Source organism: Fulmarus glacialis, unplaced genomic scaffold (assembly GCF_000690835.1).
Source record: "Fulmarus glacialis isolate BGI_N327 unplaced genomic scaffold, ASM69083v1 scaffold10291, whole genome shotgun sequence".
Taxonomy (NCBI): Eukaryota; Metazoa; Chordata; class Aves; order Procellariiformes; family Procellariidae; genus Fulmarus; species Fulmarus glacialis.
Genome location: NW_009190880.1, coordinates 1 through 24,565, shown reverse-complemented (window position 1 = coordinate 24,565; position 24,565 = coordinate 1). Strand labels below are relative to the sequence as shown.

Below are 24,565 nucleotides of genomic sequence, written 5' to 3'. Positions count from 1 at the left end.
ACTGCAGGGAAAAAAAGATCTCCTGGCACAGCCAAAACATGGACTTGTACTACATTTCCAGGGCTTTTTAAGGTGCTGTAATAAAATCAAGTCTTGATATCATGTAAAGAATGGTTCTCTGATAAATCAATACAGAAAAACAGCCTTTCTGTTTTTTGGGAGCTCTGCATGTTTTGGAGCACGGCACATCGTCAGAGCTGGCTATTTGCCTCGCATGTTTGCTAAAAGCGCAGTTGTGGGGGATCTGTGCTCAGCCTGCTTCATGCCCTCTGTTAGCAGAGGCTTGGCTTTTTCAGCGGGGGGGAGCAAAACCCAACCTGCCACACATTGCCAGAGGGCAGCCAGAGAGCACAGCTCCGTGGATGTGCTCCGGTGATGCTGCGGATGAGCGGTAGTGAGGAGTTAGCGAGGAGGAGTCGCAGGTACAGGGCTGGGCACTCCCATTGCTCCTGCCGGGTTTGGGCTGCAAAAAGGGCTCCGGAAGGCAGCGGGTGATGAGTGCGGCGGGGCTGAGCAGCCTGCTCTGCCCTCAGCTACGGCGGTGTGTCTGTCCATGCTGTGCTTAGCATCACTTCTGAATGCCAGCATCTGAGGCACAGCGTACAACTCTGTCCTGAAGCTGCGGCAGGTCTCCCGTGGACCCCCATTTCTCTTTTGCCTCCTTAATACACTATGAGAAAGAGTTAACTTTATGAATAAAATGTAAGTGGTCCTCAGACTTCAATGCTCTCTTTTTCCTGATAGTTAGCTTTCAATAGTTTAACACAGCTGTTACTGTAGTGCATTTGTGGCTTGCCGAGGGCTGCGAACATCACGTACAAGGAGCTTTCTAAAAGCTTGCACTTACTTTTCAGAGCTGATAGTTCCTTTCTTGAGAAAATATCCACATATATAACTCTGCCCTTGTAGGGTACCGCTGCCCGCTCGGTTTACAGCACAGCAGGGCAAATAGCCAGTGCTGGGAAGTGGGGTAGAGTGCCTTAAGAACTGAAAGCAGTACTTTTGGATTATGACTGGGATTGCAACTTTGCTGCCCAATGCCTCAGATATTTACAATTACTTTTAGCAAGGCTTTAGCAGCTGTTTCACTGATTATCTAGACAATTAATTTACTTCTGTCTATACATAGGGCAACTTAACAACTGTGAGGAGCCTCGCGTGCAAAGTGACTTCCACCTCCGTGGTCCCCTAGAAAACCAGCACTTTCACAGACACTAAAAAGAGCAGAAATTAAGAGCAAGTTTATTTCAGGTTTGTGTTCACTAGCACAATGCCAGCAGAAGTGTGGCCAAGGTCTCTGAATGTACATGCCAAACTCTTGTGCAGAAAGCTACTGTCTCTTGTATCTGCAGGTCTCCACAACCTTCTCCACATGCTGCACAAGCTTGTATGTAACGCAAACAACAGTTGCAATGGTTGTTCCCATCTCTGTGCACACCTCGTGAAGGCAGAAGACCCTGTAAACAGTCTCACCTGCAGTAACAATGACAGGTCTTGCTTCTGCTGTAGGAAAGATGGATTCATTTGACCTGGTCACAATAAAAATGTAGGGTAAACTGGGTAAACACAATCTCAGTGTATTAGGATTTAAATGGCACCACCAGTAAAATGAGGAAGAGCAGGAAGCAAAAAATCTCAGCAGTACTAAACTGATTATATTACACAACTGTTGTGGTATTAATCACATCCTTTTGCACATATACAATGTGTGCAATGCAGCTGAGCTGGTGTCAGTATAAGAAGTTTTATCTTTTTACTCCCATTCCTATGCACTTTTAAATTCATACTAGAGATGATGCACAAATAGGAATTTAATTTTCTTTCCTCTTTCCATTGGAAAGAACTCCCTCCCCCCAAAACCTCATCTTCCAGCATTGCTGGCACTTCCCACACATTTCACATATTTTAAAGATTCACTATGAATAAAATCACATACTTACTTTCAAAGTAAGCCAACTTTTAATTTATTTTGGAAAAAAAAAAATTAATGCTCTTTAATGAGGACAGACTTCTTTTGATTTGGAGATCGAGAACTTGAAAGCCTTACTAGTGAGGGCTGCAGCTGCGGTACCACAGGCTGCTGCTGGGAGCCTGCTGCGTGGAGAGAGGCGTCCCCCCCTGCCTCTGCCTGCACGGGGGGACCCTACGGGACGAGGGGTGCCCCCAAGGGAAGAAGCTGGTCCTCAGCACTTTCTCTTGCCAAGTGGGTTTGAGTCACGTGGGAGCAGGAGGGACGTGCAGGGCCAGGTGGAGGCTTCCTGCCCACGCAGGAGAAGTGGGGTTTTGCAGAGGTGAGGACGAGGCGACAGGCGGTTGTGGGGAGGGGAGCTGTGGCTGGGAGACATGGCGCAGCCATGAAGGGCTCCTGGATGCCGCACTGGCGGGCACCACCCTCATGTCCGCCTTCCCCCTGAGGCTATGCCCAGCTCCTTCCTGAGCACAAGCAGTCGGAGAACTGAGTCAATACAACCTTCAGAGGAGTGTCTGGAATTGCTTTGAGCTGGAGGAGGCTGCAGGCTTACAGGGCAGAGATAGCCAGCCAGCTAAATAAAACACGGTCAGAAGCAACTACATCGAGAGAATTGCAAGGAAGTGATCATCATCAGACACGCTGTTTTATGCCTCCAGAATATACTCACACAGAGAGGCTCGTGCAGACTGAACGGGGCTTCAGTATGAAGCCAAGGGGTAGGACACGGTCTTGGCATTGCTAGCCAGTGTGGGGGAAAGCCCTGCCAGTCCTGTGCCACCGTCCCTGGTGCCAAACCAATGGGTTGGGCAATGAGCTGAGCCCACCCCGCAGCTGACGTGCAGCACGCACAGCGTTCGCCAGCAAGCTCCCGAGACAGGCTGAATGGGTTGTCGGTTGACACGTGAGGGAAATTACAGCTGTTTTGATCAGTTAAAACTACTTTAAAATATATAAGCTACTCACAAAATTTGCAAGTTGAGTCCGTGAAAATTCAAGCTTCTGCTCTAAAAGATACAGGGGACCAGCAGCTGCTTCTGTCCAAACGAAAAGGTTTTCTGGCAAGGCCTTCTCCAGGGCAGCTCCCCAGACCTTGACGCTTCCTCTCCAACCCCAGAAGCGTGTCACAGTCTTGATCTGACAACGTCCACAGCAAAACACTTGGCCTCGTCTCTGAAAGCTTCCTGAGTTTTCTGTCACACCTGAAAGCTGCTGGTTCAGGTGTGAATTACAGCAGCCCAGCTCTGCAAGTGGGACTTTGCAGGGACTGAGTGCTGGAAAAGGACCGAGAAAGCCGGAACCCCAGGTTGGACTAGGTGACCTCCAGCCATCCTCCTCCTCCTGAGCAACATTTTCCCGCAATTCTGTAATTCTCATCACCATCTTACTCTGCCTTCTTTCAACGCCACCACAGTACCAAGAATTGGGGCCAGCACTGTACTTAATTCTGTGTAAGATGTTGTTATTTCCATAACCCCAATATGTCCTCCTGGGATCCTGATTCCAACAGCATGACTGCTCCGTTGTGATAGAAAGAGGAGATTTTATTTGGATTTCAACTTTCAACATTGTAAATTGCAGAACGGCTCACGACATCAGTTTAACAAAAACGTCCTTGCACTGTGCTTGCAAAAAAACCTGTTTTGTTCTTGCAAAAAAATATTAGGCACCCTGCCAACAAAGTGGCAACTTTTGCAGAATGGTAGAATACAAAGTCTAATGGGAAGCTTTTAACTTTGATAGCTGACTCGGAGAGAAATTTTCTGTTAAAATTATTACAAACACCTGCAGCCAAGGAGTAAGAAAAGTGTTTTCTTTCAGTTTATCAGTTGCTGGGCTTCTAATGTTTACAATGTGAACTATATTACAAAACTGTTATACTAGTCCTGTTTAGTTCAATTAAACATTCCCCTAAAAATATGTTTTCTATATGATCAATCCATTAGGATTGCTGTGGGGTTTTTTTGGGGGGAGGGAGGCAGTATTTTTGCAGGCCAGGGAGATGTGTGTAGAAAACAACAGTACTGAAAACTGACTGGCTGCACACGTTCGGAGAAAATATGGTGTATGAAAGCGGCAAGGCTTGTCAGGGAGATGAAAGAGCCCTGGCTTGTGTTCGTATTCAGCCAGTTAGATAGTACAGCAAAAACCTCAAGGCAAACCGTTTCATTAAACATTAATTTGCGAAGCGCTTCAAAGTTAAGGTTGAGGCATGCTTCTATATAATACATAGTGTTATTCATCATCTAAAAAAGTTGTTTTGGATGCAATTAAGGAATAATCCTATGGCTCTCAGCAGTGATTCAATGGAATTCAGGGAGGTCTTGCATCATGTAACACAGACAAACATACAGCAGACGAAGGGCTTGCAAGTCTCCCTTTTAATTTGGCAGATCTGAGGAAAAGAAGTTGTGCGGGGGTTTAAAGCATGGCCTTCGATTCATTTGCTTTAGCATTTCAAGCTTATCAAAGTAGCTTAGCTCCTAGAAGACAGCTAGAAGTTGTTTACAGTCATTCATGGTGTGGTGAAAATTGGACAAATGGTAACCTCCTTCACAACAAGACTAGTCGGAAAGTTTTGCATAGGATGGGCTACAATTCAGCCGTATTCTCCAGTTCCTTCCTCGCTCCTGAGCTGAAGCTGTTGCTCTTGCATTAAGCGCTCAGGAGCAGCAAGAGAACCTCTTTCCAAGAAAGTGCCCAGTGAGCTGCGACCCCGGAGAGGACTGCAGCGTGGAAGCCAGCAGGCTGAAGCAGAGCGCCTGTCCCCGTGTCCCCAGCGCTCCTCCTGCCAAAGGTGCTGGGTGGGCAGCACAGTCCCTGCTGGCAACGTGGGGCAACGCCTACCTGCAAGGCAGCTGGTACATCAGGATCAGCAGACAGGGGCTAAAACTATCTGCACGTACCCTTTGGTTTGTATAGGTATACCTACCTTTCAGTGCCAGTGAATAAACATGGTTAATAGTGCAACATTAATTCAACCGTAAAGATGAAAAATGTTTAATCTATGCTTTAAAACGTCCTTATTTTGTACAAGACTTGGGGCTATTCAGGGCAGTTATGATTTCACACACAAGCTGAATTCATGAAACATACAGGAAATCCAACCAGCAGGTTATTTTTTCTTGCAACTTTTGTGAAGTACTTTAGAAAGCACTTACAGATATAAGTGTGTAAGAATATACTTTCCTCGAAAAAGAATGACCTTTACTTTACACCCTACTTGCTTACCAGCCTTCACTCAATGCAGCATGCTATGCTGTACAGTTGCTCAATGCATGTTCATAACAAGAAGTCTTAAAAACCACTATGATTTCAAGAACTGCTTTGTAGGCCTATTTCCTGTAACAGCTGTATTATTGACCACGTCCCCAGATTCCCCGCTGCAAAGCAACTATTTCAGAATCTCATCTAGTTCCTTTACTAGACATCAACTCCTGTGCACCACTGGAAGGGGAAAAAGAAGAGGAAAGATGTAGAAACTTGAATCATTTGATAAAAGAGTAGTAGTTACCGTGAGTGGGGGCTCTCACTTACATTGGCGCAAGTGAAGATGAATTTGCCACCATACAGGCAGCTCTAATATTCTTTGGTATTGAAATAACAAATTAACTGCAGCAAGCCACCTTCGCTGACTTTACTAAAAACCAGCTGAGGTAGGAGAGCCCAACAGCACCATACTAACACGCTCTAGAGCCAGCTCCGGTTTGGAAACTACTATTAACCTTTACAGGCAGGTGGTATCTGTGCAAGTAATAACTCAAAACGCAACAGAGACACCCAAACAGCTTTTCAAGAGCCAGCTTAATGCCGGCAAGCATGAAGCTAGGTGTAAGCCAATTTGGTGAAAAGCCATACAAGTTCCTCTGCATTTCACTGTCCACCGAATTGCATGGTAACAAATTTTTGGTATCATCTAGGGTACACCCTAGAGTTACTTTCAATAACATGACAGTTTTCTTATCAGGCGCTTGTATGGCTAAGGAAACAGAGTGCCAGCAGCACTGGGTAGGAAAGGAATGAAGAAAAACCTGAAGGATGTGGTAACAGACAACACAGAAGAATCTTGACAACAAAATAACTAAGCAAAGAATACAGTTTTTCTGTCAACAGTTGGGATTTTGAGACCTAAGTGTTAATTCGCAACTTGCCAGTGTCTGTGCCCAGCATGCTCTTCCACTGTTGGGAGTTGTGTGCCAGTCAGTCGCAACAGTGCTCCACCACCTATCGCTTCCCTCTAGATTAAAGTGTGTGCGGTTGAAGCGACCATGGAAGTGCCATATGCTGAACTCTGGCCACAGCAGACATTTGCCATAACACCCTTCTTTGTAAAAGAACTTGTCTGCCTCTTGAGTTTTCCTTTTCACAGTACAGCTGAGGTGGGAAGGCATCTCCAGAGATGATCTAGTCCAACACCCACCCCACCAGTCAGGTTCTGAAGGAGACTCCACAACCTTTCTGGGCAACCTGTTCTACTGTTTGGCCACCCTCACCAGAAAAGGTTTTTCTGATGTTTAAATGGATTCTCCTGCATTTCAGTTTGTGCCCATTGCCTCTCAGCCTGCCACTAAGCACCACTGAGAAGAGTCTGCCTGTTTTTACTCCTCTCCATCATATATTTATACACATTGGTAAGATTCCTCCCGAGCCGCCTTCTCTTCTCCAGGCTGAGCAGTGCCAGCTCTCTCAGCCTCTCCTCATACAACAGATGCTCCACGCCTCAATCATCATCATCATGGCCTTTTGCTGGACTAGCTCCAGTAGATCTGTCTCTCTTGTACCAAGGAAGCCCAGGACTGGACCCAGCACTCCAGATCCCAGTAGAAAAGATCACCTCCCTTGACCTGCTAGCAACACTCTTCCTAACGCAAGCTGGGAGCCTGCCGGTCTTCTTTGTAGGCTGGCTCATGGTCAGCCTGTTACCCCTCAGTGCTTTTTCAAAACTTGCCTGCACACTAGCTTCCCCTTTCAAAAGAGGTCATGCTCAGCACCCAGGCTTCATGCAGATTGTGGAGGTTTCTTCCACACCACGCCCTGCCTTCACCCAGCTCCAAACCAGAGAGCTGGCAGGAGGCCCAGCCCAGCTCATGGTTCAGGACTGACTCAGCAGCAGGGGGAGGAAGCAAGCTTTCTAGGAGCCAGGAACAAGTTTAGCAAGTTCCCAGGACTATCAAAGAGGTATTTTTACAGTAAATGCTTTACTAGAAAAGCTTTCGTAAGAGCTTCTAAGAAGTTGGAAGTGGTAGATACAAGAATTTGTCCAGTTCTTAAAATACAGGAAGCAATTTAGGAGGAGCGCAAAAGAGTGTGCCATTTGAAGTTCTCTACTTTCCCAGAGCCATGTAGCAGTATGAATAAGGCTACACCTCCCCAGCCAAACCTGCAGAAGTATTCATGTATCACCATAGCCCGTAGAAAGATTATAGTCTTTTATTGATTTCTTGTTTTACAGATTCAGATTTAACTTTCGATAATAAAGTTCAATAAATTGATTCCCTAATCATAAAAACTTGTTTTACACATTATGTACAGGTACCCAGAGACTACAGCCATACAGCATGTCACAGCTATACCACAGACCTTCACACAGAACAAGTTGGGGAGAGGAGCTAACTGCAATGACATACATTCAGAGATCAAGTTGCAGATATGCACAGTGCATTTGGCACAGCTCACTGAAGATTGCCCACACAGGGACAGTAAAATAATCCCAACTAAGTGATAAGGTGGATTAGTTCAACTACATTAATTCCAGGCGGAACACTTAATTCACAATTAAACTAGCCATCAGAAGAGATTTGATTAAGTTGAATCAAATGCAGCTGAACTAATCATTTTAGTTTCATTAAGCATCCCTCTATAGACAAATCCTAGACCTTGAGATCTGTCTCCAATATAAAACAAGTCTTTCTAGTTGAGATATGCAGAAGTTTGAGGACTGAGGGGAGCTCAGGTATTAGAAATATTCTTTGGCAGTTTGAGACAAATATAAAAAATAGATTACTTTTGAGGACTAAACTAAGCTTTTCCCATTTTGTATCTTTACTGCCAAGCACCAGAACTGCTTCAGTGACACAGTAACACTTACATATGGTAACTTAAACACAACCTTACATTTTAATGAAACAAAATTCATATTACAGATAAACTTCAATATTGAAGATACCCTCCAACAGGCTATCCGCTCCCCACAAAAAAGTTAAACTTAACATTCAGTGAGAAAACTTTCTATGGCAATGACAGAACCCAGGAAACATTGCATGACTGTTCATCCTCTCTGCAATACAGTAACTGGCAAACATCAGAGACCAGTCTGCAAAAGGCAGCCAACTGCACTCTGAGCGTTCCAGCTCATATGGAATGTTATTTGATGTCAAAACCATAGTTAATTGATTAAACATCCCCTTCTCTTTTATGAGATAAAGTAGACCACAGCTCTCTCATGTAACTGCAATCTGATCTTAGTATGACGAAAAACTGCAGCTAAGAGTTTATGCAATCTGCTTTATAACATTACATCAAGCTACAACAGTTACAACACACTGTTTCACAAAGAAGCAGACATTCATTTAAAATCTGGCAATTCCCTTTTAAAAGCAGGAGTTTTCCCTTCTAGCGACACGCCTATCCTGAAGGAGATAAAGCCAGACTTGTTTTGAAGAAGGGGGGAAGGAAACACTTCCAGAATGAAGCATCCAACTGTTCTACAGCCTGCAGGGCAAAAGGCTGCAATATTTGTCTCCAGTAATACAGCTCTAAGGATATTGCTTTGTCCAAATACTGCTATAAAGACCTTCAATTTCAAATTACTTAGAACAACAGGAATGTAACTCGAATCGGACATTCCACGATGAAGACCGTTTAGCTAATGCATCTATTTAGTTATCTGTGTTTTGAGATATTGTAGTGCAGCTTCATTTCATCTTCTTTCTTGTCTGCTGCAGACTCCCAAACTTCTAATGCGCAGTTCAGAACAAACCTAAAAAAAGCAGATTCCCCTGCTGGGTACACGAGCACAAGCAGCAAGTCACATTAGCCATGGAAGTGGACCTAGTCCATTTTCAGATTTGTCAGCAAGTGATGCCAAAGTCTTAGCCAGCTTGTCACCTTAGGTGAGAATTTTAGGGGGAGAATAGGCATAGCAATACATAGTACTGTTTATGCTTATTCCCTATGGAAAACTGACCTGATGCTAAGAAAAGTTTCACTCAGGGCTGTAGGAATATTTTGATTTTCCCTCAAAAAAAAAAAAAAAGAGGATGGATAGCGCTACACAGACTGCCTAGTCCACTTACCATAGAAGCTTCCATTCCTTTTTATGGAATCTTCTCAGTATTTCTAGAACTGGATACCTACTGCTGGCTCAGTCATCACAGCCAAGTAGCTGTCTCTATTCTCATAGTTAACAGAAGCAATACTGACCCCTCTGAAATTCACATATTATGTAGTAAATATATCTGAAGATAAACCAGGTGATTAGCTCTGAAATGCCTGACCATGAAGAATTAAAAAGAAACAAGCTGACATCAGAGTTATTCCTTGGATTTAAGGACCTCCAGGGCATGAACTCCTATTTACATTGTCCTGTAGATTTCACAAGACTTAATTCTTGCATGTTCTTTTGGTTACTTGGACATGAAAGTGAGGGTAATTCAACTCTGAGCAGCTTTGCTTGCAATAACTGTCTTTTTCATAACGGAAATCTGTGAATTTCCCCCTCCCCATAGATTCTCACGCATTCACACAGACTCTCTAGAAAGGTAAGACACTTTATTGAATTTGTTGATAAATTAAGAAAGGACTATGAACCAGACTTATGGGTCATAGGTGCCTGTAAACAAACATCAATTCCTTCCCACAGAAAGCCTGACTCCATGTGCTCAGCCAGAAGTCACTTTCCCCAGCGTTGCTCACAGGCTGCATAGTGATGGAGGGCAGAGAAAAAGTCTTCATAGCTGATGTTCAGGTGAGAAGGCAAAGAACTGACAAAGCAAGTATGAAAAGTTAAAATAAGCTTTTATAGACACTGCACAATTCATATGGCCAGCCAGGAATATCACTACTTAAAGCCAGCCAGGAATATCACTACTAAAGCAAGCTATTGTCTGAGTAACCTTGTGAAGTTGTTCTCAACACTGTTATTGTCACTCAACTCTAGTAACTAAACTAGCTGTTAATATCTTGTCACCCTCTAAATCAAAGCCTACCCATTAGAGTACACAGGGCACTTCAAATCAGTGAGAAAGTTGGACAAGCGCAGGTCTGCCCAGACATATAAGTGCCCTATAAATGCTCTCAGATTTAAGAAATACAGCAACTATAGTCAGTTCAATTATTGTCAAAATCGCAAAGTAATCCAGAGGCATGATCATCGTACATTATCCTATTTCCCTTATATCCTTAGTTTCCCTGATAGAAACTTGTAAGCCACTCAAAATCCACATAAGGAACACCAACAGAACTGGGATTGGACCACTGAGACTAGATGATGACAGACATTGTTCCTTAATCCTGAACAGTAAAGCCTGCTATTGCCTAGTTGTGGCTGAAGGAGCAACAGTGAATGTTTGACAGGTTTCATTTAACAATTTTTAAATACCCTCAAATCAATCTCCAGACACCTTTGTTTAAACAAATCTCCTCTTATGGCTATTTCCATATAGTAAGTCACAGAAAGACTTGTTTAGTTAGGTATTATTCCAACCTGCTTTACAGTATTTATAAGCAACTCACATGATCTCTGTCAGTCTGATGTGCCACGGAAGGAATCCTAATGTGCTGTCCACAGGACCAAACTTCAAGACTAAATCAGGATCAGGAAATCCATTTGTACCTGTAAGAACAAGTTAAATTTTGTCAAATTCACCAGAAGATTTGTTTTAATTCTAAACCCTAAGGCATCTGCTCTTTCATTGAATGCATTTTTTTTTTTTTTTTAAAAATGAAGTGAAGCTCCTGAGGACAAGTTAACAATTAGGAGCCCAAAAGGACAGGCTGGTCTTGCACCACCTGAACAGGACCAACTGAGCAAAAGCTTAGGCAACCACTGCAGGCCCAGTTGGATTGTTATTTTTATGTCAGGTAGTTTTCAAAGACTTGGTAAGGAAGTGATAGGAACAGTTACATTGTTTTGAATAACAGCAAACCTTAACACTGCTGTCTAAACTGACTTGTTCTAGTTTTGTCTGGGCAAACTTGATTTTAGTAGCGTAGAACATGCAGTACCCTGACCCATGCCTACTACAGTCCTAACCCAACTATGTGGAGTTGCACTCAAGTACAGTAAAAGGACTACTAACACAAAAAAAAACCTTAAGGAAGTTCCACTGAAGAAGAACAAATTGCTATCACAGACCATCAAGAAAACAAGTTGTAAAAAAAATACCCTGTGAGATGAACTGTCTCTTTCTCAGTATGGAGCTAGACAGAGAATTTTAAAACCAACTTTTACTATGGAATTTCAGACAAACTATTGCAGGTGACATCTTTCTGGTTAATACGTGAGGAAGAACAGGCCAATATTTTTTTTTCCTGTTACTAAGTGGACAGCATGACCCATCCCAGGGCAGGGCTAGATAATGCTAAGGACTTCACTAAGTGCTCACATTCTTACTACCCACACTTTAAAACCCCAGTCACTGTCATTCCACTAGTCTAATCCCAACTCAGATGACATCATTGTGTCTGCCCAGTCTCTGGAACAGGGCATACAAACAGCTGTTTGAAAAAAGCTACTAAACCTCATTCCCTGAAAAGCTGAGACCAAATACTACAGGTTGATGCATAAGGAAGTCTCCTCAAGAAAAGAGAAGCTAATGAAATCTTTAGTAGCTTGCTGTCTTGCTCACCAATGAGCGCATCCTACTGATCTCCCGAGGCTGAAAACAATCGGTGGCCAAACAACACTGTCTCCCTTCCGTACACTTCTGCCATACCTGAGCTACTCCAGGCTAACTGACAGACAGGCAGAAAGCTTAGAATGAACAATCTTAGTCCAGCTTTCCCTGCCAATTCTAACAAGTTGATTAGGGCAACATGTGAAAACCAATACAGTACCCCAACGGGACCCAACAAGGGCAGCTGTTCTTCATGCACCTACCTAGCTCATCTGAAAAGCATCCCAGCAGTCATAACTACTTTGTTATAATGCTGCAATTAGTCATCATTATTGCATGCTATTTCTTGTTACCCCTTCCATTATCCACTAATTCTACAAGTTAACTGCAAGAGTGCTTACATTGCACAATGCCTACCTTTAGCAGATAAAAAAGTTTAATACTGCCTATTTGCTCTGAACTTCAGATGTTACTTCTCAGTTCTTTTCTCACTTGCTTAAAAAAAAACCAAACCAGTCAAGAGCCTTTTACAAGTTTAAGTTTAGTTGTAGAGGAACTTAACTTTGGGAATAACAGAACAGGAAACTATGATCCTATCAGATTTCACTCCACCCAGGTTTTGAAACTGAAGCTGGAGATTTCAAAGAGTTCACATCCTCCCTCCCCACTGAATCATCACAATAATAATCCTTTTACTAGAGGTAAAGAAGATATTTTCCCAAGCATGTGCATTTCTAAGGAAGGATGAAGTATTTAGATAGGAGTGCCGCGTGCCACAGTCCAAATCTTATCTCAAAGTTAAGAAAAAAATTATAAAGCAAAAGCTGCTTATGTGTTCAGAAGCTAGCATGTTAGTATGAAAGAGCTTTGCACGGAAGCAGTGAATACTTAGAAGTGGGGACTCTGGAGGAAGTGGACAGCTTTACTCATCAGCTGATTCAGTAGCTGAGTACTCCTCAGCTGGCCAGTTCAGCAGCAGGATCTTCAACACTGCAATGGCTTTTCAAACAGGAAAAGACCTTCAGAGAGCCCAGTTAATGCTAATATTTCCTTCTGGTTCCTATCTGAAGGAAAATGAAAATGTACACTGTAGTATTACTGTCAGAACAGCCTATTCACAACACAGTACTGTGCTTTCCACTCTGCATCCATTTCTCTACCTAAACATATCAACACTACAGATACTTTACAGGTGGAAGCTCCCTCAGGGCTGCTAGAGTTACAGCACTCTTCAAGTATAGCACATACAACACAGAAAAATTTAGGAGCAGACTCAAAAGAAAGGCCAAAAGACTTGGACACTCAAGGGACAGGTATTGGGCAACATCCCTTCTAGGTCAGGAGTTCTGTGAGGGGAACATGAAGGAATTTGTAGAGCTGACAGCACTACCCTTCTCTTCTCCACATAGATTTTAGAGCGCAACTTGAATAGTGTTAATTGATAGTCACGTTCTTTACTAAGAAGGCAGATGGCAAGTAGAGACAATATTATAATGCAGCTGGCACCTACTTTTCTGAAAACAAGCTGGTTAGCTGAGGTATTGCTCAGAAGAAAGTACTCTTACACTGAAGAAAACTCAAGCTGTAAGAATTAGAGCATGACTAGATTAAGAACCAGAAAAGCCACATGACAAGCTAGAACCATACCATTTTAGGACTAGACTTCAATAACTGCATCCTAAATATGAACAGAAAGTTAAAACTACATTATCAGGTATTTAAATCAAAACGTGAAAAACCAGAAACTTACAGAACTCACCATGAACACAAACCCTAAAAACATAACTACTCAAGTACTGCTTTTCAGAATTCACTCTCAATTTAGACCAGTAACTCACAGATGTTTATGTTCAATACCTTGCCATTAAGGATGCACAGAAACTAAATCTGCCTACAACCAAAATGAGTAGTTTCATAAGCAGCTGCTAAATAAGTCATGAAAGAGTAGTTCTTCACCTCCAACTGTCCTGAACATTAAAACCAGGCAAATTAGTAAGCAGTACTAGTTATAGATACTATCCTTAGTTACTAGCTACATAGATTAAGCAGCCTGTTTTCAAAGTTTACAGTTCTGACAGATTGAAAGTCTAGGAGATTTCTTTTTCTATGCTCAGCTAGCATGCATTACTTGAACAATAAATCTGCTCAGTTTTTAAGGCTATGCAGACTGGACCTACTACTCTTAACACATCCAGACACTGAAATGCATGGATAGAAGATCATGAACAAGTGTTTGAGATGCTCCAGTTAAACATCACTGGCCAAAATACATACATGGGTATCAATTGTCATCAGTTCTTCACAAAGTGAGTGACTGTTTTAGACACTTCATTCCTTTCCTTAAGTTGCCTTTGGGGTATAACAGGATAGATGTCAAAGTTATTTCTTCAGGTGCCTTATTAAACACATTTAATAATTCCACTACAGTGAGAAGCTATCATCCAGCATGCTGACAACAGAGATAGAATTCAGTCTGAAATTAAGATTAAAGTGTCAAACCGCCACTGTAGTCTGCAGAGCAATTCAGCTGACCACCCATGTAAAAAAAAAAATAAATCACTCTGAAGTCTAATTAATGGGACCCACACTACAACAATGTGCAGACATCCAAGTTCAAGTGTGCAACCTGAAACCTGAATCCTGCCAAGTTAATTGCAGCTGCAATTAACATGCATGGATCACCCAGGAAAGCTGACCAAGTACTACAACTCCATAGCACCACTGGGAAAGTGTAGGCTTGTTCTAAACTACTTCTCCCAGATGTGAGATTAGGGCAGCCCTGCCCTTTTCATAGCTATTGCGTGTAGCCATACACCTCAGTGCAGAGCCAGTAATCTGCATGAATTAGTAACAAAGATAACTAAGCTAGTGTGGGTTATACAGCAGCAAAAGATCAGCAAGTGCTCTACCATTTGCACTCAGGGTGGTAGTTAGGCAGCAGTAACAGCTTTAATTGCTGTAACCGGATCTGGAAAAGACTCTCTGCCCATACCCAGGTTTGCAGCATGCTAACTTGCAAGAAGTTAACCTAAGTTATAATAGTCTAGTTTCAGCGGTACTTTTTTCAGAAAGTTCATCACAGAACATCCCACAGAGGCTGTAAACTCTGAAAAGCTCGGACTCTCCAATTTAGCTCAAGGTTTCTTTTTTCTGCTTAAAGAAAAAGCTCAAAAGGGAGTAAGCCAGTAAGAAATTTTTAGCAGAACCCTGAAACCAATAATCATAACTTACCCTGATAGACTAAGCATCAAGATATGTTCTAAGCAATAAATATACTAGAAACCAAATCCATTATGAATCAAGTACTCTTCCCCCTCCTCCCCACAGACCATGTCATACTTACTACTTAATAAGTTGTCTAGCACATTCACATCCAGGTCTGTGTATGTTCTTTGCTGCTGTGCTACCAACTGACAAAAGTTCTGAGCAGCTTTTACTATGTCTGCTTTTCCATCTTCTGGAGACAGCACCTTCAATGTAGATTGGCAATTTAAAACTGAAAGTACAAAACACAATTTAAAAGCAACAGAAATATAGTTGTTTTCAATATGCTTTAGATATTCACAGGATATGACTGAAAGTAACTTGTAGATTACTTCATATATTATACAGCTAGTCATAGATATACCTCATCCATCTCTTACAGAAGTGGCTAAGAATCTTCTGGATTTGCTGTATTACTGAAAAGCAAGTTTAAGGGAACTATTTTGAGGAGTCTTGTGAAAAGTGGTTTAATTAATGTCAGTCTTGAAATGTAGAGTCTTCCAGGGAATTTGCATTGGTTCTTATGCTGTCAGGCAAAGCAGTGATAGTAGCTTGGGGGGTGGTAAGCAATGCAGAAAGACTTGCAATTGAGGTAAAGGAAAAAACAGATCCAATTCCTACCCTAAAAGAGGAAGGTGTTTTAGCAGCTACTGTGAACATGCATGTGACACAATGATTAAGCTGGGGCCCTCCCTGAATACGATCACAGGATCTTTCAGCAGCACTTCAAAATTGATGCAAGAGTTACAATATTGATTTAAGATTGCTACAGAGAAGCTAGGAACCAGATAATAGTACCAGAATTCACCCATTAATCTGTAATTATGTCTGCGATTTAAGAGGACATTTCACAATAATCGTATTGTCTACACTATTGTGAGGCAAGAGTCTTCTCGCACTGCATGACTTGTCAGTTCTGGTAAGGTACCTAAGAGGTAAGCTTACCAAGCAAGCTGAAGGCTACAGATAGTGTACTAAACCCAGCTTGAAGTAACTGGGCAAATACTAGTCTGTGGACACATTAGACTGATACAGAACTTGCGATAGTTGTAACTAGATACTTAAAAATAGCATTTCTTAAAACTGCAGAACCTGACTGCAAAGGATCACAGAATACAGTCAGAAGACTCATAAGAGCACCTAAAAACCTCAGTTAGTCTATCCAAAGCCATCACAATGAAAATAATTGTTCCTTGATATTGTTTGATTTGTGATATGTCCTATGTTAAGGAACATTTCTCTAACAGTATTCAAAAATGTACGACATGTCTTTTTGCTTCTCAGAAGAAGTGAAAAATTGCAGTTTATTATTATAAACTGGATAGATGTCAGCTTGTTCAGTTCAAAGTATGAAGCACCTGGTCTGACTGTGGAGCCTTCTAACTAAGAATGAAAAATTCTGAAGAGAACAGAAAACACCTCTGCTTTTCACAGTTTCCAGCACAAAAGGTTCCTGAGACTTAAATGTACCCTTTCAGCCAGCAAGTCTGAGCAGTCTTCCAGTAGTTCATTTGGTTTAGACATAAATATCCCAATTTAGGCAAGTGCAGCTAAGTATGCTAGAGTTTAAGCCATTAACAGCCTGTCTACCCTGTTTTCTGCTGGTTATTTCAACCTTCACAGGAATAAAGAGAGCTAACATGAAACACATGCATTTCCATGCAAGTGCTAGCACCTTAGCCTAAGTTGCTTACAAGGCAAGTTTATGCTACAACATTGGACTTTACACTGGAAAACTGGCACAAAGGATCTCGCCATCCTATTAGCTCTTATAGAGGAAGCAAAACTCAGCCGACAGCATCTTAAACACAGCTAAACGTACTACAGCTTGTAAAGCGTAGTTTTTTCTTAAGTCTTTGAACTATGTAATACAATTGTCTTAAAACATAAAGGTTTTTTATTATGAGACCTATTTAAATATTATGAGTTGTAGGAGAGCTGTAAGTATTAGCCTATCCCTCTAAGGCAAAGGCTTGCTTTAGTAAGTACGTGCTTGTGATTTACTACATTTTGAACAGACTGCTAGAGTTTGTGTTAGCATACCTAAATGAATACTTACAGCAGATAGTATTGAATAAGGATCATTAACCTTGAAATATATTTCTGTTTTCCACTTCTACTACATGCAAAAGCTGCTATCACAGATATTTTTTTTTTAACTCACACCTTTACCTTCCTGGTGTCATTATACATTGCCATTCCTTCTTCCTCCCAACTTATACCACAAAGTTTGGAAAGACAGAAGTGCATGCATTGTTAACTTGACATCAGTTCCCTTACAGTAACTCCAGTGCTTTTTCAACTCTCTCAGCAAAAGAATTCATCTCACTGAAACAGTGAGAAGTTGAGCTACGCTGATACATCAAAGGGGTCATGGAACAACAATCAGGCTAAAGAGGAGATCAGAATACTCAGTAATGATCAATATGGGAAGGAGAGAGAACACATCACTATTAGTTAAGAACAAATAAGCACAATGAAAGTTTACTACTAGCCCAGGAAGGTTGAGTGTGTTCTGATAATCAGTGGTTAATGAAGGAAAAGGTCACTGTACACAGGAATGTGTTTAAGCAAAAGCAGAATTATGATTTATATACAGCTATTTAGAGTCATACCAATCCTCCCTTGCAATTCATCTTACCTTGATCAGCTTTGTCTTGATTTGCAAATTCCACGGTGTACTTGGAGCAATCTAGTCCAAAAAGTTCTTGCTGCTGTTTTAAAATTTCATCCATCAATCTTGAATTATTCCTCTTGAAAATACCTTTAAAAAAGGTTGCATTGTCAGCCAACTCCTATAAAGAGTGCTACAAAACAAATCTGACACTAGGCAGGAAGAAAAGAGAATCAGGTAGTCAGTACTAGTTTCAAACTGGAGTTCACAAGTACGATAAGAATCCGAAGCAAATACTACTGCACATGACTAATTTCAGTGACCTTGGAAAGACAACTCACATGCTTTTGTTCTTCTTTCACTCACCCTGGTTTAAGTAGCAAGCTGCTATTGCATAAGGGATAGTTTAAGACTTACTTCATTACATCCTTATTATGCTAGCAATAGTTTGAGATAGCAACACTCTACCAGCACAGGACCACCGAGTCAGTTTAACACCAAGTTTCTTTAATGCCCATGCTGCTGCATATTTGCAGCTAAAGTCTGCTACCACTTACTGCCACACCATTAAGACAGCAGGCTAACAAAGCAAGTCACCACAACGCAAGAGCCAGAAGACTGAATCAGCGTATCAGGCCACAGTAACTCTCCACTCTTATGCCATGGCCAATGCCATGGATTTCCTACTAAGAGGATTTCACAAGCTGTATATTCCAAGGGGTTAATGCAGTTCCCAAGGCCTTTTTATACTTACATGTTTATGGTAGACACATTTTGAGTGCAGGAGATTACAAAACACTTGCTTAACCAAACATACTTGGGTTCCCGTTCTAAAATAAATTCTAGCTCTTAATTAGAAATAGTTGTGTTGTGTCTCTTTTAAAAGCCACAGTAAAAATTAAGTGTTACAGCTTAAATATTTACAATGCAAAAGTGTGGCTAGGCATATTTACTTAGGAACTGGTAACGCTTTTATCACATTGTATTCAGGGGCTGTTACTAAGAGCCTAAATTTCATTCAGAAATCCTATGTCAAGCATTTCTGTTGCCCAGTCTAAAAATGCCCACACGATAATCTTACAAGAAACACTAAACTTGTATACAATTTTATCATCAGGCTTATGATTCATCACCTCAACCTGATTCTGGGATTAGAAACTGCTATAAACAGCAGTTTCCACATCAGTAGTGGTCAAACAGTGTATAAGCATTGGGTTAAGACCATAATACACTAGGAGTTAGTTTGCAACATGAAGTGATATGACGCATTTATTTAATATGCCCTAGTGAGTTAGTATTTTTATACAGGCTTCATTAGAGGTTTTAATAAGTGGTTTTCCTCCCATCCCAGATGCTTCCTGCAAAAAAAAATTTACTTCATTACACAAGTGTTAGTGATGCTTATAACTGATTTTACATGTTGACAGACAAACAGATCTCAGTAAGGCAGCTACCTTGATAGAAAAAAACTGTTAGAATTATTTCACTAAGTTTAAACTACAGTTAAATTGTTACACTTTTGTGCTTCTGCTTACTAGTGTATATTCATACATATCAGAACTTGAGAATGCTGCTTTGAATAATGCTGTTCAATACAACTCTGCTTGGATAAGTCTGTTTTGTGCTAGAGTTAGCACTGATTGTCTTCTTCACAACTTAAGGTGCTTTTTAAAGCAGCAGAATCTGGTAAAACAGAGTCAGCTCTTCCTCACAAGGGAACACCTTAACCAAAATTAAGCCTAGGAAAGAATAAATTTCCACAGCATTTCAGTTATTTGCTTTTTCTCAACTCCCTTCCAGTGCCAACAAGGGAAGAGTCATAAGGTAACATGTCTGTTTTAAGCATCAAACTATTAACAGTTTGAGAAACATCAAATCATAACCCACTTCAAATAAAGTACATGCAAGAAACTGTTTTAACACCTGAACAACTTCTGTCTACATCCTCGTGCTGGATCATCCTGGTTGCAGTTTAATGGAGAAAAGCAGGGTTTGAGTCATTACACTGGACCTCACAGGACACAGAGAGCTAGAAGAATGTATTAGGCTTGTCTATTCCAAGAGTCTAGAAAAATATAATCCAAGTTTGAAAGTGGCTGAAGCCACTTAAGCTAGCAAGCACTAACCAAACAGGAAGAATTCAAGTTAGAACTTACAACCTTGTAGGTGACCATTCCTCCACATTTCTTTTTGGAGGGACATCCTGTACCAGGAGAACAAGAGCTCATGAGCAATCAAGAGAAGAGATACGACTTTCATATTACCCATACTACAAGGAGATTATCTTCTACAGATTAGCATTAGTCCTTTTAATAAGTGTGGTCTGAGGACCCCTGCCAACTCAACACCAAAACGCAATTGTTGAATTTGAAGTTTCACATGGGTGAAGACCCACAGCAGATGCCATGTGATACTGCTATCTCACAAAAAGTGTACCGGTGACACAAAACCAGAACATATTTATCTCCCCCAGTGAAGTGAACACACTGAACACACAGAAAGTTTTATGGATTGATCAGATGTGCTAAACTACCAAGTAATTTGGAGGAGACTAAAAGCCTACATTTGGAGCTAATGAAATAACTCCTTTTGCTTACTGTAGTACTCTACCCTTTCAAAGAATTTCTAAGAGAAAATTGGTCAGAAGTAAAGCAGTTCACTGGAAAGTTAAACCCAGGATGAAGAAACCCAAGTTCTCAATACAGTCGTACTATGAGCTTTAAGAAGCCTTCAACCTGAAGCATCTATTCAGGAGCCCAAAATACTCAAATGCCAGAGATTCAGCAAGCTCCCAAAAAGCGCTCTAGACTCATCCCAAACTATTTCAGGAAAGCTTCAGTGATGGACAGAAGTAACACTCAAGCAAGCTCTCTTGAGTGGCAAAGTAACTTTAACAGAAGAAAGTTAAAGTGTATAACACTGGTCAAAGGCTTCTGCTCCCCAGAAGATATTTTAACTGCTATTATATAATTGCATAATCACTGCCTTCTGACTGCGAGAAGGCTGCATTATTTCCTCAGAGATAAGGTCTTAACTAGCATGGCTGGATTTCTATCAAGTAATAGGATTGGCAACACAGAAGTCCACAGAAATAAATCCTTGATCAAAAACCTGAAATTTCAGTCAATCTGGATTTAATGCCACTGTGTGCACCTCAGTTATTAAGTTTATTATGGCTTTGTTTTGCTGCATATCAATGAAAATTGGGAGAATGAAAAGAGCGCCTAAACACCAGAGGCAGTAAAAGCATGCCACCTTAGGCCTCCAAGCCTGCTGGGCCGGGGGGGGAATCGCAGTTTTGAGCACTGCAACTCATAGCACCATATACTTACTTACTTACATTATGGTCCTCTTGCATTCTGCAGAGACCTTTTTACCCCATTCTTCTGGCATACTGATCTTCATGGATTCAGAGAAGACAGCCAAGTACCTGATCATGTTCCACAAGTATTATCCAATACATTTGTAACATATTGGGTTCTGTAATTGCCCATGAGAATCAGCACAACTCCAGCCAAGTTGCTCTTAGAGTTACTGGTGCAGCTGCTGTAACACACTAGTGTCAGCTGGGATGAAGCTACTTATTTTGACACCGAAGAATACAGAAACAACCTCCTAATTAGTCTTTTTTTTTGAAAATATAGAAATTCACTACTACAAACAAATAAATAGCTTATCTGGCACTTCTTTAAAGAATGTCATGCTTCTCTCTCTTCCTGTAGAAGGGGCAATTAAGGACACATTGTTAATTTAAGCCTTCTACAGAAAACTGACACAGTATTTCTCCAGAAAACGCGACTATGGAAGACCACTCTTGTAATCAGTTTCCTGTTGCAATGAGAAGTATCTCAGCACTACAAATATGCAATAAAGGAAAAGGAAACAAATTAAAGTATACCCCGCTACATCTAACACAGATTCAGAGCACTTGTCATTGTGTTTCCTTCTTTACCACTGCCAGCATCAGTGAGGACAACATATCTTTGATAAGTCAATAGCTGGTACAGTCGCATGAACACAGAACCTTACTGAAGAAGCTCAGCAGACCAAAAGTCAGTCTCATCACCTGAGAAGACGAAAACAAGTGCACAGCATAATTAAGGTTCACCCTCTGCTACTGATAAAAGCAAGCTGTACCTGGCTTTATTCACCTTCACTATACTAGCGTTACTGCTGAGGGTTCCAGACATCACTATTATTCAGAACCAGATTTAGCAAAAACTACAGCTTTCTACTTAACGACAAGTCTATCCGGAAACGCTGTATGCTCAATCCGGACACCATATGGAGCTTAGCACCAAAAGAAAGGCAACATATCTGCTATTACCAGAAGTAAGCATATACTCAAGCCATATGAATGACTACTTGCTCACTCTCTGAAACCAGTATAAAAGGCTCAGCTGACAAGATGCTGTGCAAAAAGCAGTTGTGGCTGCTATTCCAGAAAACCCATTGAACATCCGTGAAGTACATGCATGTGTAATGGCAAGCTATTCTTATCAAATCTGGAAGTTTGGCAAAAGCCACTGATTTAAAACATTTTAATTACTCTGCATTAAGTCTTGCCTTCTTCAATTACGTTCCAACAAACTGGAATTCAAGCTGGCAATTGAACCAGTATATTCTGGTACCAAAGGACTAACAGAAGAATGAACTACTGAAAAGCGTTATGTCTTTATACTAAAATCATGAGATCATAGCCATATTTTCAGATTCAAAGGTGTTAACAAAACCTCTTGACATGCAACTTTAGCATGAATGTAACAATCCATGGAAACAGCAGCAAATAATCTCCAAGATTTTTTTTTTCTTAACTGCTATCAAAGACAATTGTTCTGCAAGGTTATTTCAGCTACACTGCTCTTCAGAGGATATAACCTTGTCATTTCTGGTCATCCTATTTACAGTCTTGTAATAGTCAGTCTTGGATCCGACTGGATCTCAACATGTGTGCTGGAGAAGCAGAAGTAGCTTCCTCACCACGAAGGCATCAGACACTATAACAGCGCTGGCTCCTCCCTGTCAGACAGGACCTGAGCGACAGTGGCTACCTAAGCATTGGCTGGTGCCTTCTCCCTCCTCAGTGTTGAATGGTTGCACAGTGAGCAATCTGAAAACCAAGACCATCAAGAAACTCTCAGCTGGATCTGTTCCTCAATTCAGTTCTCATATATATAATTTGTGCAGCACAATGCAGGGATCTAAAAAGGAACTAAGCATACGCATATAACGTATTAGGCAATACTGCAAAGAGCTTATTTAAGGTTTAACAGAAATTAGAGATCCTGTACAAGATGTCTCTCTTCAGGCTATGAGGGAAACTCTTACTCTTCTTTGGTACTAATGTTTGCCCTGCAGCATTTAACCAGGTTGAATGCTTTCCAAATTGAGAGAAAAAAAAATCAACACATAAATGGCTTTTTCAGAAGGTGCTGACTGTTTTCTGTGTCCTCAAGATGTTATGCAAATATTTTGTTCCATTCCTTGACTTCCAAACGAGGAAGTATTCTCCCACTGAAACACAACATAACCAAGTTCCACAACAGCCCTGCACAGATGGCCAGTTTAAACTGTTAAGTGACTGGTATTAAGCCTAGTTTCTTAAAAAGATCTTAGAGAATTGTTAAAGTCACGCCCTTTGAGTCTTATATCGCATACAAAGGACCAGACACGAAACAGAGCTATTAATGGCAATGGTTTTGAAAAAGAAAAAAAAAAAAAAAATCACAAATGCCTATGCTCAGGGAAAGGCCTGCATACCTCAGATGCTTTTGCACACTTAACAGTAGATTGCACCTACTTAGGTGGGATGTACTGTTGAGTTTTCTTCCTGAAAGAGCACTAGAAGACAACTATTACAGACTGTACCTCTAACCTGGCATAAATCTAGAGTTAATCTAATTTGCGTGACATCTCTAGACAGCCATCAGAAGTGGCTCAAAACAACAGTTAAACACTGGTCTCCCACAGTCTCACCATTGACAGCAAGAGCACAGGGATCTTTCTTCTCTGGAGAGGACTGAATCAGAACACAGTCCATCTCATGTATTATTAGCCCTTCTGAGTTGATAGCTTATCTAGTTTCAGTTAGAGATCATCTCTAAACAGCTGGGTAGAAAGCTTCACCTAAGAATATCTTGAATATGGCTGGTTTCATCTCCTTAGTAGGAAGGGACAGGTATGAGGAAGACAGATTTGTTCCATGACTCTAGGCTTATCTTTAAGATACTCAGTGACGTGGAATCAACGTATCTGCAAGAGCGAGAGCTCAACACCTGACACCCAGTAATGAATAAAATCACATAGCGGATATGAAAAAACACCAAATTTTTCACAAGCACTGGCTTAGAGTTAACTCAAACATCAAGTAGCACCCGACCTTATACCAAATGCAGACCACGTAAATGAATTTTACAATACAGACAGCACACAGGACACACATGTTTATGTTTAACTACCTTTCTGTCCTGTCTCTTCACATGAGAAAGAGTACATGAAAATAGACAGCTACTCTCATTCATCCACTTCTGGAAGTTCAGACATAGCTCATAAACAGAGCTCGTTAAGAGCAGGTAGCCTAAAGCTCTTCTCTACTAACAGCCCGTACCCTCCACGGTCATGGCTCTCAGCCCGGGGCTGGGACAAGGCTCTAGAAAGGCCCCACCATCTGCCTCCTCCAGCAAGCGGGCAGGATCAGGCCACCCCGACACAGGAGCTGGGGCAGGAGGGCACTCGGGGCATTCCCCAGGCTTACCAGGGACAGGAGCGCTGCAGAGGCCAAGCAGCTCCAGGGGACAGGAAAGGAGCTGCCAACAGGGAGGCTGGCACCCGGCTCGGGAAGACCCCGGGACAGGGAGGCCCCCTGGCTCCATGCCGGAGGCG

At 41.5% G+C, this 24,565-nt stretch overlaps 1 protein-coding gene across 1 annotated transcript; it reads right to left on the bottom strand.

The window, feature by feature from the left end:
- Nucleotides 1-9,718: 9,718 nt before the first annotated feature.
- On the bottom strand, nt 9,719-17,832 carry NUS1 (nuclear undecaprenyl pyrophosphate synthase 1 homolog (S. cerevisiae)). Its single transcript, XM_009586470.1, has 4 exons — nt 17,711-17,832; nt 15,149-15,301; nt 10,703-10,802; nt 9,719-9,951 (listed from the first exon to the last, which is right to left on the bottom strand). Exons 1-4 carry the CDS (start codon nt 17,802-17,804, stop codon nt 9,861-9,863), a joined length of 438 nt encoding a protein of 145 aa, XP_009584765.1. The 5' UTR covers nt 17,805-17,832; the 3' UTR covers nt 9,719-9,860.
- Nucleotides 17,833-24,565: the final 6,733 nt, after the last annotated feature.

Excerpts from the sequence above, each read along its gene's own strand:
- NUS1 (XM_009586470.1), bottom strand. The coding sequence starts at position 17,804 with ATGGATGAAATTTTAAAACAGCAGCAAGAACTTTTTGGACTAGATTGC. Across the intron at positions 10,803-15,148 it reads GCTAGACAACTTATTAAGTA|GTACAAATGGATTTCCTGAT; the intron begins GTAAGTATGACA and ends TTGTTCTTACAG. Across the intron at positions 9,952-10,702 it reads ATCAGACTGACAGAGATCAT|TTCTTTGCCTTCTCACCTGA; the intron begins GTGAGTTGCTTA and ends TTGCTTTGTCAG.